Source organism: Macaca mulatta, chromosome 1 (genome assembly GCF_049350105.2).
Source record: "Macaca mulatta isolate MMU2019108-1 chromosome 1, T2T-MMU8v2.0, whole genome shotgun sequence".
In the NCBI taxonomy this organism is placed as follows: domain Eukaryota; kingdom Metazoa; phylum Chordata; class Mammalia; order Primates; family Cercopithecidae; genus Macaca; species Macaca mulatta.
This window is the reverse complement of record NC_133406.1, coordinates 196,419,568-196,432,192: the sequence shown is the minus strand read 5'-3', so window position 1 is coordinate 196,432,192 and position 12,625 is coordinate 196,419,568. Positions and strand designations below refer to the sequence as shown.

Here is a 12,625-nt window from a genome sequence, read left to right as displayed (position 1 = left end):
CCCTCTAGTCTCCTAAACTCTGGCCTGGTCCACCTTCCACAGCGCACAGTCTGCTTGTCTTTCCTTCTTCCTTTCCTCCTTCCCTTCGTTCCTTCCTTTTATTATAGAAGAGGTACACATTCATTATAGAAAGTATAGAAAATATAAATTGCCAGATAAAAATAACTGACAGAATCATTTTGGTTTAGTCCTTTCCAGAATTTTTTCTATGCATATGCACATTTATAAAAAGAGAGAGACCACTAACTTTCCCTGACCAGACTATGGAAAGCAGTTCTCCATCCCATCGCTCTATTTCATCTCCTTCCTAGCTCTTGTTGCCATCAAAACTTATATTATCAATTTTATTGTCTATTTGCTTAGGGTTTCTCCGTCCCCACTAAATATAAGCTCCACCAGTAGCTATTTGTATCTCGTTCACCCACTGCATGCCCAGAGTCTAGAACAGTGCCTGGCACATACATTCATTTATGTACTGTGATCCCTGTCTTCACAGAAATGAGTCTATTAGAGATATATATTAAACAAATAATTACACAATTAATTAACTACAACTAGGGTCAAGTGTTTCAGGCAGCCAATTGCTCTGTCCCCTTCCGGCTCTAAGGACCATTTCCTTACCCTGTGGACAATTTCTGCTGTAAGACTGTGGCCTTCTCTGGAAACTGGAGCTCAGTGGATCCATCCGGGAATGAAGCCCAGGTACAGGTATGTACCTCCAGGCCTGGTTCTCCAAAGTTTTGGGGCCTAGTCAGGCTTGTGGCTACAGTTGTTGCATCCCCTTGTCTTCTCCAGGCCAGAACAGGCTACAACACTTAGAGCTAACTTGTGCAAACTGTCTGCTCCTCTAGTCCCTGCTGGGATCTTTGGCAGGTCTTGACTTGGGGTCTGGCCTTCTTAATGCCTTAACAAGCCCCACCCTATCCCCCAGGCTATGTGTCCTTCAAATTGAGAGGCTGGTTTGCAGACTGCTGAAGCTGGGAGCTGCTTTCCTTGTCTCTTCTGCCCTTCCTCAGGACCTCCTGTCTGTCTCTCTCTTTCCAGGAAGATACCCAGGTTTATTCCCTTGAAGGATACTTCTAAGCTGCTTCCTGCTTGAGGCTGTGTTTTGGGCTTCTTTGTAACCCAGAGTGCAGCTAGCTCCTGTACTAGTGAATTTCCAAGAAGCTGGCCTCTAGGAAAGCCCCACGAGACCACAACCCACAGATATTTCCATCAGAGGAGGTTCAAATGAGGGCCCACACCTTACTCCATTTTGGCAGCCGCCCTAGGAAGCTCTGCCTTTATTTCTTCACCCTTAAGCTTATCACAGTTTGAAGTTCACCTCCTTCATCTCTTCACCTCCAAGCTTAGCACAGTGCGGAGTACATAGCACTAAATGAAGGGGGTCAATTCAAATCATTAACTCATTTAATAAAAAAATAGTAAATGTCCCAGGCACTGTGCTAATGTTTTACACGAATTCTTGGTTTTTCATTCACACAGGTGCCAATACAATTTCCATTCTGCAAATGAAGAAAAAGGCCCAGAGAAATTAAGTTACTTCCCAAAGTCACAAAGTTCTGGTATCTCTTTTAATTGCCTGAGGTGCAACGGAGCATCGTAGACGGAAAATGCCAGAAAGCAGGCAGTGCACCAATGAGAACGGGCTCACGGGAGAACCAAACGGTGGCAAGCTCAGCACGGCCAGTAGCTTTCGCCCTCGGTTGCCAGTCGGCTCCGTTTCCTACAACACCGACCGGAAGCGTTTCTGTCGACCGCGTTTCGAATGAGCACCGCCGGAAGTTTCTGCCGCGGCTTTGCGGGGACGGGGGAGTGGTAGTGGGGGCTGCAGCCGCTGGACACGGGTGCGGAGGTTCGAGGGCCCAGGTGGCTGAAGGGGCCGTTAGGAACATCCAAGCGGTGGGACACAGGCAGAACCCTGACCTGACCTGGACCACCCTCGTCCTCTTGGCCCCCCTCTTCACCTCGCCTCCGCTTGGCTCTGGATTGGCCCCGCCCCCTGACCTGAGCCTGGTCCTCCCTCAGGCAGTGACCCTTGACCTCCGGTGGCTCCCCCCTCTCTCAGGCGCGATGGCTACGGGCGCGGATGTACGGGACATTCTAGAACTCGGGGGTCCAGAAGGGGATGCAGCCTCTGGGACCATCAGCAAGAAGGACATTATCAACCCAGACAAGGTAACAGGGGCACCAGAAAGCATTGGCTAGGGGAGAGTAGGGGAGTGAAGATGGGGAGGAGTGACAACAGAAGAGAGATGGGGCAAGGGATGGGTGCTACACTTATAGTGAGTTGGGCGATAAAAGGGGTGACATAACAGGACACAGAATGTATGTCATCCTTGATGGGAGGGAGGAGGTGGGACATCGTGGGAGACGGTGGGACCAAGAAGGTATGACACCTCTGAGAGACAAGAGGACCAGGCAAGTGTGATTTTTGCTGTAAGATATTGTTGGGGAGAAATCAAGACATTGTAACAGTCTGAGAGTTGGTGGAATGGGCAGGCGACTGCTCTGATTTCGGGGTAGGGTGGTGTCCCTGGGAGTGGGGTTTCTGTGCCTTTACAGTGTGTCAGTTTGCCTGTCATTGACCCTGTAGGTGCTGGTTTTTTCAGGGATTGAGCTGGACTAAAGAATTGTCAGGAAAGGCAGTCTAGGCTGTGGTTCCTTTCTGTGGTTTCCTTCCTCAGAAAAAATCCAAGAAGTCCTCTGAGACACTGACTTTCAAGAGGCCGGAGGGCATGCACCGGGAAGTCTATGCCTTGCTCTACTCTGACAAGAAGCAAGTATTGGAATCCCAAGTCCCCCAGGTTTTGGCCCCTGATTCACCTGCCATGCCCCTAACTCCTAGTTTTCTCTTCCAATTCTCTCCTTCCCAGCCAGGGCTCCTGCTTGCTTAGCAGGATGCAGGAGGACCAGAAATCTCTTGCTCCAGGTCATGACTTTCTTGCTATAGGGCAGGGTAGATCAGCTCCCTGGGACAAAAATCTCTTTAACACACCTTCTGATTCTAACCTGCCATCTCCCTAAACCTCACTGCCAGGGATGCACCCCCACTGCTACCCAGTGACACTGGTCAAGGATACCGTACAGTGAAGGCCAAGTTGGGCTCCAAGAAGGTGCGGCCTTGGAAGTGGATGCCATTCACCAACCCAGCCCGCAAGGACGGAGCAATGTTCTTCCACTGGCGACGTGCAGCGGAGGAGGGCAAGGACTATCCCTTTGCTAGGTTCAATAAGGTGAGCTACCTTCATTCGGACACAGGCCAAGATTGCCCTCCCACTTTGAGCCATTTGTGCAAGCTCTCCAGTCTCCTAGGGTTGGCTTCGGGGGCCTGCTCATGCCCAACTGTGATTACCCACCCAGTCCTCATGGCAAATGCATGCAGAGTAGGACTCCATGGGTCTTTTCTGCCCAAGGGATCCTGTTCTTTCCCAGACCTGCTCTGGTTTTTCATGGCTTTTCTTGGTCTTTCAAATGTTGCTGTTCCTCAGAGCTATATCCTAGGTACTCCACTCTTCCTGCTCTATACTTTCTTAGTATGAACCCTGTGGCTTCAGTTACCCTCTCTACACGTCACCAATCCAGAGCAGTGGTTCCTTCGCATCCAGTCATTTACTGTCTCTTTCTGAATGCCCCACAGGTACCTTACATCAGGTAGGTACCCTGAATAGAACTCATCATGTTCCCTCTGTCAGTCCCAAATCTGTTCCCCATCTTAGTGAATGGCACCATCTTCCACCCAGTTGCCCAAACCAGAAACTTGGGGGATCGTCCTTGACTTAGTCTTCACCCTTAGTGCTCACAATATTTAAATCAACAGCAGGACAAAGAAGATAGGGAAAACAAACATGTAAGGAAATGGATTGAAGTCTTTCAAATAAGAGCCATCAATAACATGAACCAGGATTTGAATGGGTATGAAGTGAGATAAAGAGTGAAGTTGTAGGTGTGTGGCAGGGGTCCTACCTTAGGATGGTCAGGGAGGGCCTCTCAGAATGCGCACAGTATTTGAGCTAGATGCCAGTGACACATCTATTTATTGAGTCCTGTTGATTCTTTTTCCATAATAAATCACATCTCTGACTATATTCTTCATCCCCTATGCCAGCCCCCTAGTCCAAGCTGAGTTATCTCTGGTCTAGATTACTGTAGCTCAGCAGAGCAGGACCTTCCCAGACTCACCCAGCCAGTGAGAGGCAGAGCTAGATTGGGCTAGGTTTCCTAGTCCATTACTTAAGTCATTGTACAGTGTGGCCTCACAGCTGCCGCAGCCTGGAATAGCCTAGACTTAGAGCCTGAAAGCCTCATTTACGTCTTCTCTAACCAATCTTTGTCCCCAGGCTGGAGTGTCACTTGTTATATCCTATGTATCAAACTTCCCACATGGTACCAAAATTATTTTTTCAGCTGCAGTATGAGCTCTGAGAGGCTAAGACCCCTGCCTGTCATATGCAGCACTGTGTCTCCAGCATAGGTATTGCAGGCCCATGGTAAATATTTGTTGAATGAATGAAAAAATGTCTTCCTCACTTGACTATGAGCTACTTGAGAGGACTGGCTGCACGGTTCCTGAGGGTTTTTTTTTTTCCCTTCTTCTTTGAGACAAGGTCTCTTTTTGTCGGCCAGGCTGGAGTACAGTGGTGTGATCTCAGCTCATTGCATCCTCCACCTCCAGGGCTCAAGCGATCCTCCCACCTCAGCCTCCCGAGTAGCTGGGACCACTGGCATGTACCAAAATGCCTGGCTAATTTTTGTGGTTTTTTTAGAGACCAGGTTTCACCGTGTTTCCCAGGCTGGTCTCAAACTCTTGGGCTCAAGCGATCTGCCCACCTCAGCCTCCCGAAGTGTGGGGATTACAGGCGTGAGCCACCGTAGCTGGTCCTGAGTTGTTGGTTTGTTTTTTAGTTAAATTGAATTAAAATGCATAGGAGAAATACGTAACCAAACCTGGCAAACCAGAGAGACTTCCCAGAGGAGATGATGCCTGAGAGCTCGAAAGGTTGAGAAAGTTATCTAGGCAGAAGGAATGTGGAAGTGGAAGGCATTTCAGGCAAGAGCAAAGGTCAAGGGGGAAGTCTGCTATGTTCTAGAAACTGCTAGTCATTTGGCTGCAATTTAGGGTTCATGAGGGACAGTGGCTGCGGGAGGAGGCCAGGTCATTTATTTGCGTGTTCATTAATTGATTTGGTAGACACTGATACGTACAGTGTGCTGAGTCCTAAAGGTGGGAGATGAACTGGACACCCTTGCGCTTGAGGAGTTTGTGAATTATCTAGAAGATGCTTTATCTTAGATGGAAAGCCTCTGAGGATTTTAATAAGGGATAGTTGGGGGTAATGATAAGATATATATTCTGAAACACTAGGACAGTGTGTCTCAAATCATCTGTGGTGAAGGACATTTTTCTATTTTTACTTCCAATCCATCAGAGACTGATAAAGATAATAAAATTATAAAGGCAAAATACAAGGCCATGTTTCCTCATATTAGATTCAACAGCATATAATTACTGTAAAATTGTTATGTAAGTTTTTTAGTGTCTACTTTCAGTTTCCATTCTCATCATAGACCGGGGTAAGTGTAAACAGCACTTGGTTTGCAGACTATCCTTTAAGTAGCACTGTTCAAAGAGATCACCTTAGCTGCAGATGGAGAATTGATTGGAGGAGGATTGAATGAGGGCGAGATCAGCAGGGAGGCTATTTCTCTGATCCAGCCAAGTGACAGCGGGTAGGCTGGACTGGGAAGTGGCAACAGAGACAGAAATTTTGGAGGTAAAAGCCACAGATTTGGTCAAGGGGAGTTGGGAGTCAAGGGGAAAGATAGGAATTAAGATGCCTCCCAGGTTTCTGGCTTGAGAACAGCTGGGTTGGGTGATGGTGATATTGACTGAAATCTGGACTGGAGAAGATAATGTTTGAGGGAGGGCCAAGAGTTCAGTACTGAGGTAAGTTTGAGGTACATGGGGGACCTCCAGTAGGAGATGTCCAAAAGGCGACCAGTTTTGGAGCTGGTTGTGGTCTTTAACTGAGAAGAGAGACTTTCCTGATCTAGTCTAGCATTGACTCCTTCCTTGGGTCTCTGACAGACCCAGCTGGTGGTAGTGCTGTTTGTCTCTGGGGGAGGTCTGTAGGATTGGGGGTATGGGAGAAGGGAGGAAGGGGCATTGGCAGGCCTGCCTATGTTGGGAGTAGGATTCAGGCCCAGCTTCTGTAGAGATGCCTGACCTTGGCAAACTCTGGGGGAGCAGCAAGTCCCACTGTCCCCACTGGGTGGCAGTAGTGCTTCAGACAAGAGTTATATGGACTAGGGGCTGCTGGGCCTTTCTCCAGGTAATTAGCCATCTGTCCTACTCCAGAGTTGACCTTTGGACTCCACAGAAGCACTTATATGTGGGCCCCTCACCTTAACCATGGGGGCAGGAGTGTGTGTCCCATGACTGAGGCTCTGGAGCTGGACACAGTGCAGTTGCTCCTGGAATGAATCAGGGGGAGGCTACGGTCCCAAACCCTGCTAGGACCTCTAGTCAAGCAGACAGGTTCTTTCCTCACTCCATGCTGCAGGGGCACAGGCCCAGGGGCTGGCAACAAACAGGAGGAGCTGTGGTCACTGGGGGCTGGAACCTGCTAGACATGATATGATGTGGGCATGCCCCTACTGTGTCCCTCTGTGCCAGCAGACTGTGCAGGTGCCTGTGTACTCAGAGCAGGAGTACCAGCTTTATCTCCACGATGATGCTTGGACTAAGGCAGAAACTGACCACCTCTTTGACCTCAGCCGCCGCTTTGACCTGCGTTTTGTTGTTATCCATGACCGGTATGACCACCAGCAGTTCAAGGTGAGCCACTGTGCATTTGCATGTGTGCCCAGCTTCTCTAGCAGGCCCTTTTATGCCATCTCTTCCACATGCCCCTGAATGTTCATTCCTCTACCCTGTCTTGCTTCTCAGAAGCGTTCTGTGGAAGACCTGAAGGAGCGGTACTACCACATCTGTGCTAAGCTTGCTAACGTGCGGGCTGTGCCAGGCACAGACCTTAAGATACCAGTATTTGATGCTGGGCACGAACGACGGCGGAAGGAACAGCTTGAGCGTCTGTACAACCGGACCCCAGAGCAGGTCAGCCCAAGGCCACATACCTGTCCTCCATGCCCCAAACTCCTTGCCCATTGCCTCCATCCTCCGTACCCCTCAACTCCCACTCCAGGTCCCCCTGCCTCTCACTGATACCCTATTAACTGCCCCAGGCCCATTCTTACCTCTCATGGGCCATCCCCCCTGCTTTTCATAGCCCTTCACCTCCCTCATGATCCCTTACTTCTCAGATTCCCTCACAGACACCCCAGCACCCCATCACCTCCGTGTCTACCCTCAGTCCTAGAAGTGCCCTCACACACTTTGCATCCCTCACTTTCCCAGGTGGCAGAGGAGGAGTACCTGCTACAGGAGCTGCGCAAGATCGAGGCCCGGAAGAAGGAGCGGGAGAAACGCAGCCAGGACCTGCAGAAGCTGATCACAGCGGCAGACACCACTGCAGAGCAGCGGCGCACGGAACGCAAGGCCCCCAAGAAGAAGCTACCCCAGAAAAAGGAGGCTGAGAAGCCGGTGCGGAGGCTCAGCCAGCCCAGCTCAGGGTGGAAGGGTCACCTGGCACAAGGCCCCACCCCGAGTGGAGGGTTCTGAGAGCACCCAGTGCTGATGGGGTGCTGGGACTAACCCTGGGCTCTCTCCCCGTGACACCTTGATCTCCATAATGCCTTCTCCCCTAGGCTGTTCCTGAGACTGCAGGCATCAAGTTTCCAGACTTCAAGTCTGCAGGTGTCACGCTGCGGAGCCAACGGGTACGTGAGTCACCTCCTTTAGCATGTTTGGGCCCTGGGTTCTGCTCTGGGCTCCATGTGGCCCAAACGCTGAAGGCAGGTGGGGATGGAGCGGTAGGAGAGATTGCTGCAGACAGAGGTGGCCTTGCCAGGATCTCAGTGATGTTGCCAGGCTAAGGTCACAGCTTTCACTATATTCAGCTTCCTGGCTATTTCCTTTTCTGGCCCATAGTTAACCTCCATGTGTTACCATCTCTTCCACACCTCTTTCCCACTGCCTTTTGTCCCCTTCATCCTAAGTCTCTTGTGGCTGGGAGAGGCTCAGCTTGCCAGCTTTCATTGCAGATGAAGCTGCCCAGCTCTGTGGGACAGAAGAAGATCAAGGCCCTGGAACAGATGCTGCTGGAGCTTGGTGTGGGTGAGTGTGGGGACTGGGCCCCACAGGGTGTACCCACCCGAGGCTGTGGATAAAGGCTGGGCACGGGGAGGGGAGTTCACGTGGCTGGCCCTCTACCACACCTGGGCTCTGCCCCTGTGCTGCCCGCCACCTGCCTGCAGAGCTGAGCCCGACACCTACGGAGGAGCTGGTGCACATGTTCAATGAGCTGCGAAGCGACCTGGTGCTGCTGTACGAGCTCAAGCAGGCCTGTGCCAACTGCGAGTATGAGCTGCAGATGCTGCGGCACCGTCACGAGGCACTGGCCCGGGCAGGTGTGCTGGGGGGCCCTGCCACACCAGCATCAGGCCCAGGCCCGGCCTCTGCTGAGCCAGCAGTGACTGAACCAGGACTTGGCCCTGACCCCAAGGACACCATCATTGATGTGGTGGGCGCACCCCTCACACCCAATTCGGTAAGAGCCTGGACAGGCTGGGAGGCATGCCTTGGCCCCGTGAGTGAGCACATGCACATGGGTGTAGGGGCTCCTCTCCCTCTAGTACCTGCAGCAGGGATGATCATCACTTCTGTGTGGGTCTGAGACTGAGGGGTAGGAGTGGGTTGACCAGTGGGTGTCCTTGTCCCTGAGCACGTGAAACACATGCACTAAGCCTGACTCAGGCCTTGGGGGTCACTGACCTCAGTGCCTTCTGTGTGTCCTCAGAGAAAGCGACGGGAGTCGGCCTCCAGCTCATCTTCTGTGAAGAAAGCCAAGAAGCCATGAGAGACCCCACGGGGTGTGGGCGACGCTGTTATGTAAATAGAGCTGCTGAATTGGACCAGGCTGCTTCCTTTTCCTTTCCTTCACTTCTGATGCCCCTAGTGGGAAGGGTGGGCCAGGAGGGGATTGTCACAGCCACTCCACAGGGTGGCAGGTAGGTTTGCCTGTGTTCAGGCCCTTCGCAGCTCTCTGACCACTAACCACTATGAGTTTCACCCAAACTCCTGCACCTCAGAGCACCTGTGGTTTACACTTAAGATGGCTTTGCACACAGCCTGTACTGATAGTCCCCGCACTGCCACAGTTGTGTGCATATTGAGTGAGGGTGTCACAGGTGCTGCAGTGACGGCCAGTCACACACGGATGGCCTTGTGCACAGAGGCAGTCTGGAGCATGCTCTACCTACCTTCACATCCTGACAGCTTTGGCGCAGCAGCAGCCTCACATACACAGACGGCTTTGCACACACACCCACTGCCTCGTTTCCCCGACTTTATTCAGTGGCACATTCACAGCGGGGATGGGGGTAGACACAAGGTGGGGCCTGATCTGTCCTGGAGCCCTGGGGGCACCACACACCATGCACTATGGATGGGAGGGGGCACAGGGGGGGCTTGGTGGCCCCACAGAAGCCTGTGTACCAGGGAGGAGGCGGTGAGTGCCTGGGTTCCCCTAGCCCAGGCCCGCAATGGGAGGGGCTAATACTGGGCTGAGATTGAGGGGTGGGGATGGGGGGCACAAAGTGTCTGCTCCAGAAGGGCCAAGTGGCCAAGCCCTTGCAAGGGCACAAGCCCACGCCAAGGGCACAAGCCCACAGGGCAGCTGGGGGACACTCTGGATGCAGAGCTATGCCACTCTCCCTCTTCCCCTCTGGTGAGGGAGAGGAGAATTCTGGGCTGGGCCAAACAGCTACCCTGTCCTGCCCCATCCTGTCCTCAGCCAATCAGAACGGCTTCGATGTCTGCTTGAAGATGAAGCCTCGATAGGCGAGTGTCTTCATGATGTTGGCAATGTTCTTGCAGTCGTCTAAAAAGGAGAGAAGACATTTAGATCGGCCCCAGATCCTTCCCCTCCATGCCCACAGGTGCTCTTACGAGGGCGGGGGTGGGAAGCAGGGTCAGATTCAGGAGCCACAGGCTTTAGAGAGGGTGGTCTCATCCCCTGGTGGCAGCATCCCTGGCTTCAGGTTGGGCTGGGTGATGCTGGGCCAGCAGGAAGCCTGGTCTCGATGCTTCTCAGTTCCATAATTCATGCTGGAAATTGGCCGGCATGTCCCGCCCCAGCCCCAGCGGTGATGTATGGGCGCCGTCGCAGTAAGAAAAAGGCAGAGTAAATGTGTAATTTCTCCCTTGACGGCCCCCGGCCGCTGGGCGATCCTTCTTGTTGCCGCCGCGTGGGGACGGCCCGTCCGCCACACTCCGTCTTCCCGCCACCCGCCTTGATGTCTCCATTTCATTACTGGGCGGCCATTCATCACACCCACGGCCAGGGTGACTTTGCCGGCACTTTCGTGTGTGTGGAAGATGTGACCCAGGCCATAATCACTAGTGACAAGGCACAAGGCTTGGCACTGCTGGGCCAGGGCCCTGGGAAACACACCTACCCTGTGTCCTGGGCTTGTGTGCTCAAACAGCAACTTGCCTGGGCACCTGTTCTGTGCAGCTCCGATAGGATGGGGAGGGTCCAGATTTGTGGTCCTCCTCATAGCCTTGGCCATCAGCCCTCTACCAGACACTCCTGTATACGTCAGCGGAAGCCCTGCCTCTGTCCTAGTAGGCTCAAAGTGGGTGCTAGTCCCTTTTTGGGCCCTGTTTCTGCCCATACCTTGTGGAATGTCTGCCTGTATTAGACTATCACAAACAAGTTTCTCCAGTATTGGATGCTTTCAACTGTCCTAGAACCCTGGAGGCTGCAGGATCAGGCCTCTGGGGCCTCAGTATCATGGACATGGGCCAGGATTTGTTTCACCACTGCCACCACCAGCAGGAGGTGCACCTGCCCAGAGCTTATTCAACTAGAGGAAACCTAGGAGAGAAGCAGCCTGAGTGCCTTGAGTTTTTCTGTTCAGCTGCCCACGCAGCCACCAACTCATTATCCCCTCACCTGCCTCTTCTCCCATCTCCCTTAGCTGCTCCTGGGCCATAACCAGGGCCTCAGCCACCACCAGCCTTCATAGGATCGATGCTGTGATTGTAGAAATATTGTACATCAATGTCATAATCAAGTGTGGGGGGTAATAAGCTCAAGGTGGGGTCAGGAGTTCTCTGCCTGTCAAGGCCCACCTTTGCCAGGACCTTAGCCTAGGAAGGGGACCCTCCAGCACTAGACAAGGGCAATAAGAGGCGCAGTCTCTGGTCGGCCCACACCCTGCATCACTAGCCAGATCCTAGCTCTGCGGAGCCTGCTTTGGGCAGGCAAGTCAGAAAGGGTCCTGTCTCGCAGAGCTCAGTGTGGATGTACCTGCAGTGGATGTGGGCATGGAGAGGTGACACCTTCCCCCAGGGACTCAGGAAGCTGTACGGGCTGGTCTGAGGCAGAACAGTGGGAAGACAGATGGGTGGGTAGTGGCGGCCATGGCAACTCCAGACGTGACCCATCTCCGTGGTTTATGGGCCGGACACGCACCCCGCTCAGCTGAGGCCCCATCATTTGTCTCTCTTAGTGTGTGCGCCTGTGCTGTGGGGGTAGAGGGTGGAGGAGGGAGGGGCTGTGCTAGGCAGTTGACAGGAAGGGGAATGGGACAGGAAGGGGCCTAAGAGGGGGAGGGGTTAGGATGGGGCCCATGGGCTGTGGTGGTGCCAATAGAGGGACTATGATAGGGTGATTTTCTTGCCAAACAAGTCTGGCCCTTTCAGGGCACCTCCAATCCTTCCTGTCTCCTGTACCCTAGGGACCATGGCCGCTGTGCATATTAAGAATAAGTCCCCTCGTTATCTGCAATTACCCAGCGGCCACACACCTCATTTCTTCCAGCAGAAAAGAAAATTAGTTTTCTATTGACTTCATCTGGCTCCTCCCTCATTGCTGGACAAATCATTCAATTTGCTTCCCTTGGCCCAAGTGAATGTCCCAGCCCCAACCCCCGGGCCACCAGCCATCCAGTGGGCAAGCACTGATCTCCCACCTGTGCCTGGCCCTGTGCTGGGAGAGGGTCCCCATGTCCCAGTCTCTGTCCTTGACCTCTCCCCACTCTACACACTGGATGACTTCATCTAAATTGTGAGTTTCGGCTACTCCCTGAAGATCACCGTCTCCAGCCTGGACAGCTCCTGGGCTCCACACCACATATTCCTGAACATCTCTTTCTAGATAAACCCTAAACGTCCAATCATGAGCTAATTTTCTCTCCAAGCTGCTGCTTACCCCTCAACCTGCTATGTTCTCTGTCCCAGTGAATGGCACCATAATCCACCCAAAATGCTCAAAGAAGAAATCTGAGTCATGTTGCCACTTTGCTCTCTCCCTCACTCTCCAAATCTAATCAAGTACGAACTTCTGCAGATTTTCTCTTCTTAGTCTCTGCCTAATCATCTTGGATTACAACAGCTGTCCTCTTTCTCCCCCGAATTCATTCTCTTACAGCCAAAGGGATTTTTCTGACATAAATCTGATCATGTTCTTCTTCCTTAAAGCCATTCAATGGCTCTCCT

The 12,625-nt window shown here is 52.5% G+C and overlaps 2 protein-coding genes across 30 annotated transcripts in view; one reads left to right on the top strand and one right to left on the bottom strand.

Moving 5' to 3' along the window:
* The first annotated feature begins 1,774 nt into the window (after positions 1 to 1,774).
* Positions 1,775 to 9,041, top strand: DMAP1 (DNA methyltransferase 1 associated protein 1). Of its 6 annotated transcripts, none has more exons than XM_077961752.1 (11): positions 1,775 to 1,847; positions 2,069 to 2,178; positions 2,688 to 2,779; positions 3,041 to 3,236; positions 6,680 to 6,838; positions 6,950 to 7,117; positions 7,418 to 7,603; positions 7,768 to 7,839; positions 8,164 to 8,236; positions 8,377 to 8,669; positions 8,919 to 9,033. In XM_077961752.1, exons 2-11 carry the CDS (start codon positions 2,074 to 2,076, stop codon positions 8,976 to 8,978), a joined length of 1,404 nt encoding a protein of 467 aa, XP_077817878.1. In that variant the 5' UTR covers positions 1,775 to 1,847; positions 2,069 to 2,073; the 3' UTR covers positions 8,979 to 9,033.
* Positions 9,042 to 9,450: 409 nt separating this feature from the next.
* Positions 9,451 to 12,625, bottom strand: part of ERI3 (ERI1 exoribonuclease family member 3) — a 134,745-nt gene continuing 131,570 nt past the window's right edge. For all 24 annotated transcript variants that reach the window (XM_002801517.4, XM_015137920.3, XM_077959555.1 and 21 more), the window contains one exon: positions 9,451 to 10,001. In XM_002801517.4, coding sequence (XP_002801563.1) covers positions 9,919 to 10,001 — 83 coding nt within the window. In that variant the 3' untranslated portion in view covers positions 9,451 to 9,918. The remainder of the gene's footprint in view (positions 10,002 to 12,625) is intronic.

Coding starts and splice junctions, on each gene's coding strand:
- DMAP1 (XM_077961602.1), top strand. CDS start 2,074: ATGGCTACGGGCGCGGATGTACGGGACATTCTAGAACTCGGGGGTCCA. Junction 2,780..3,040: donor TTGCTCTACTCTGACAAGAA/GCAAGTATTGGA, acceptor CCTCACTGCCAG/GGATGCACCCCCACTGCTAC. Junction 8,237..8,376: donor GCTGCTGGAGCTTGGTGTGG/GTGAGTGTGGGG, acceptor ACCTGCCTGCAG/AGCTGAGCCCGACACCTACG.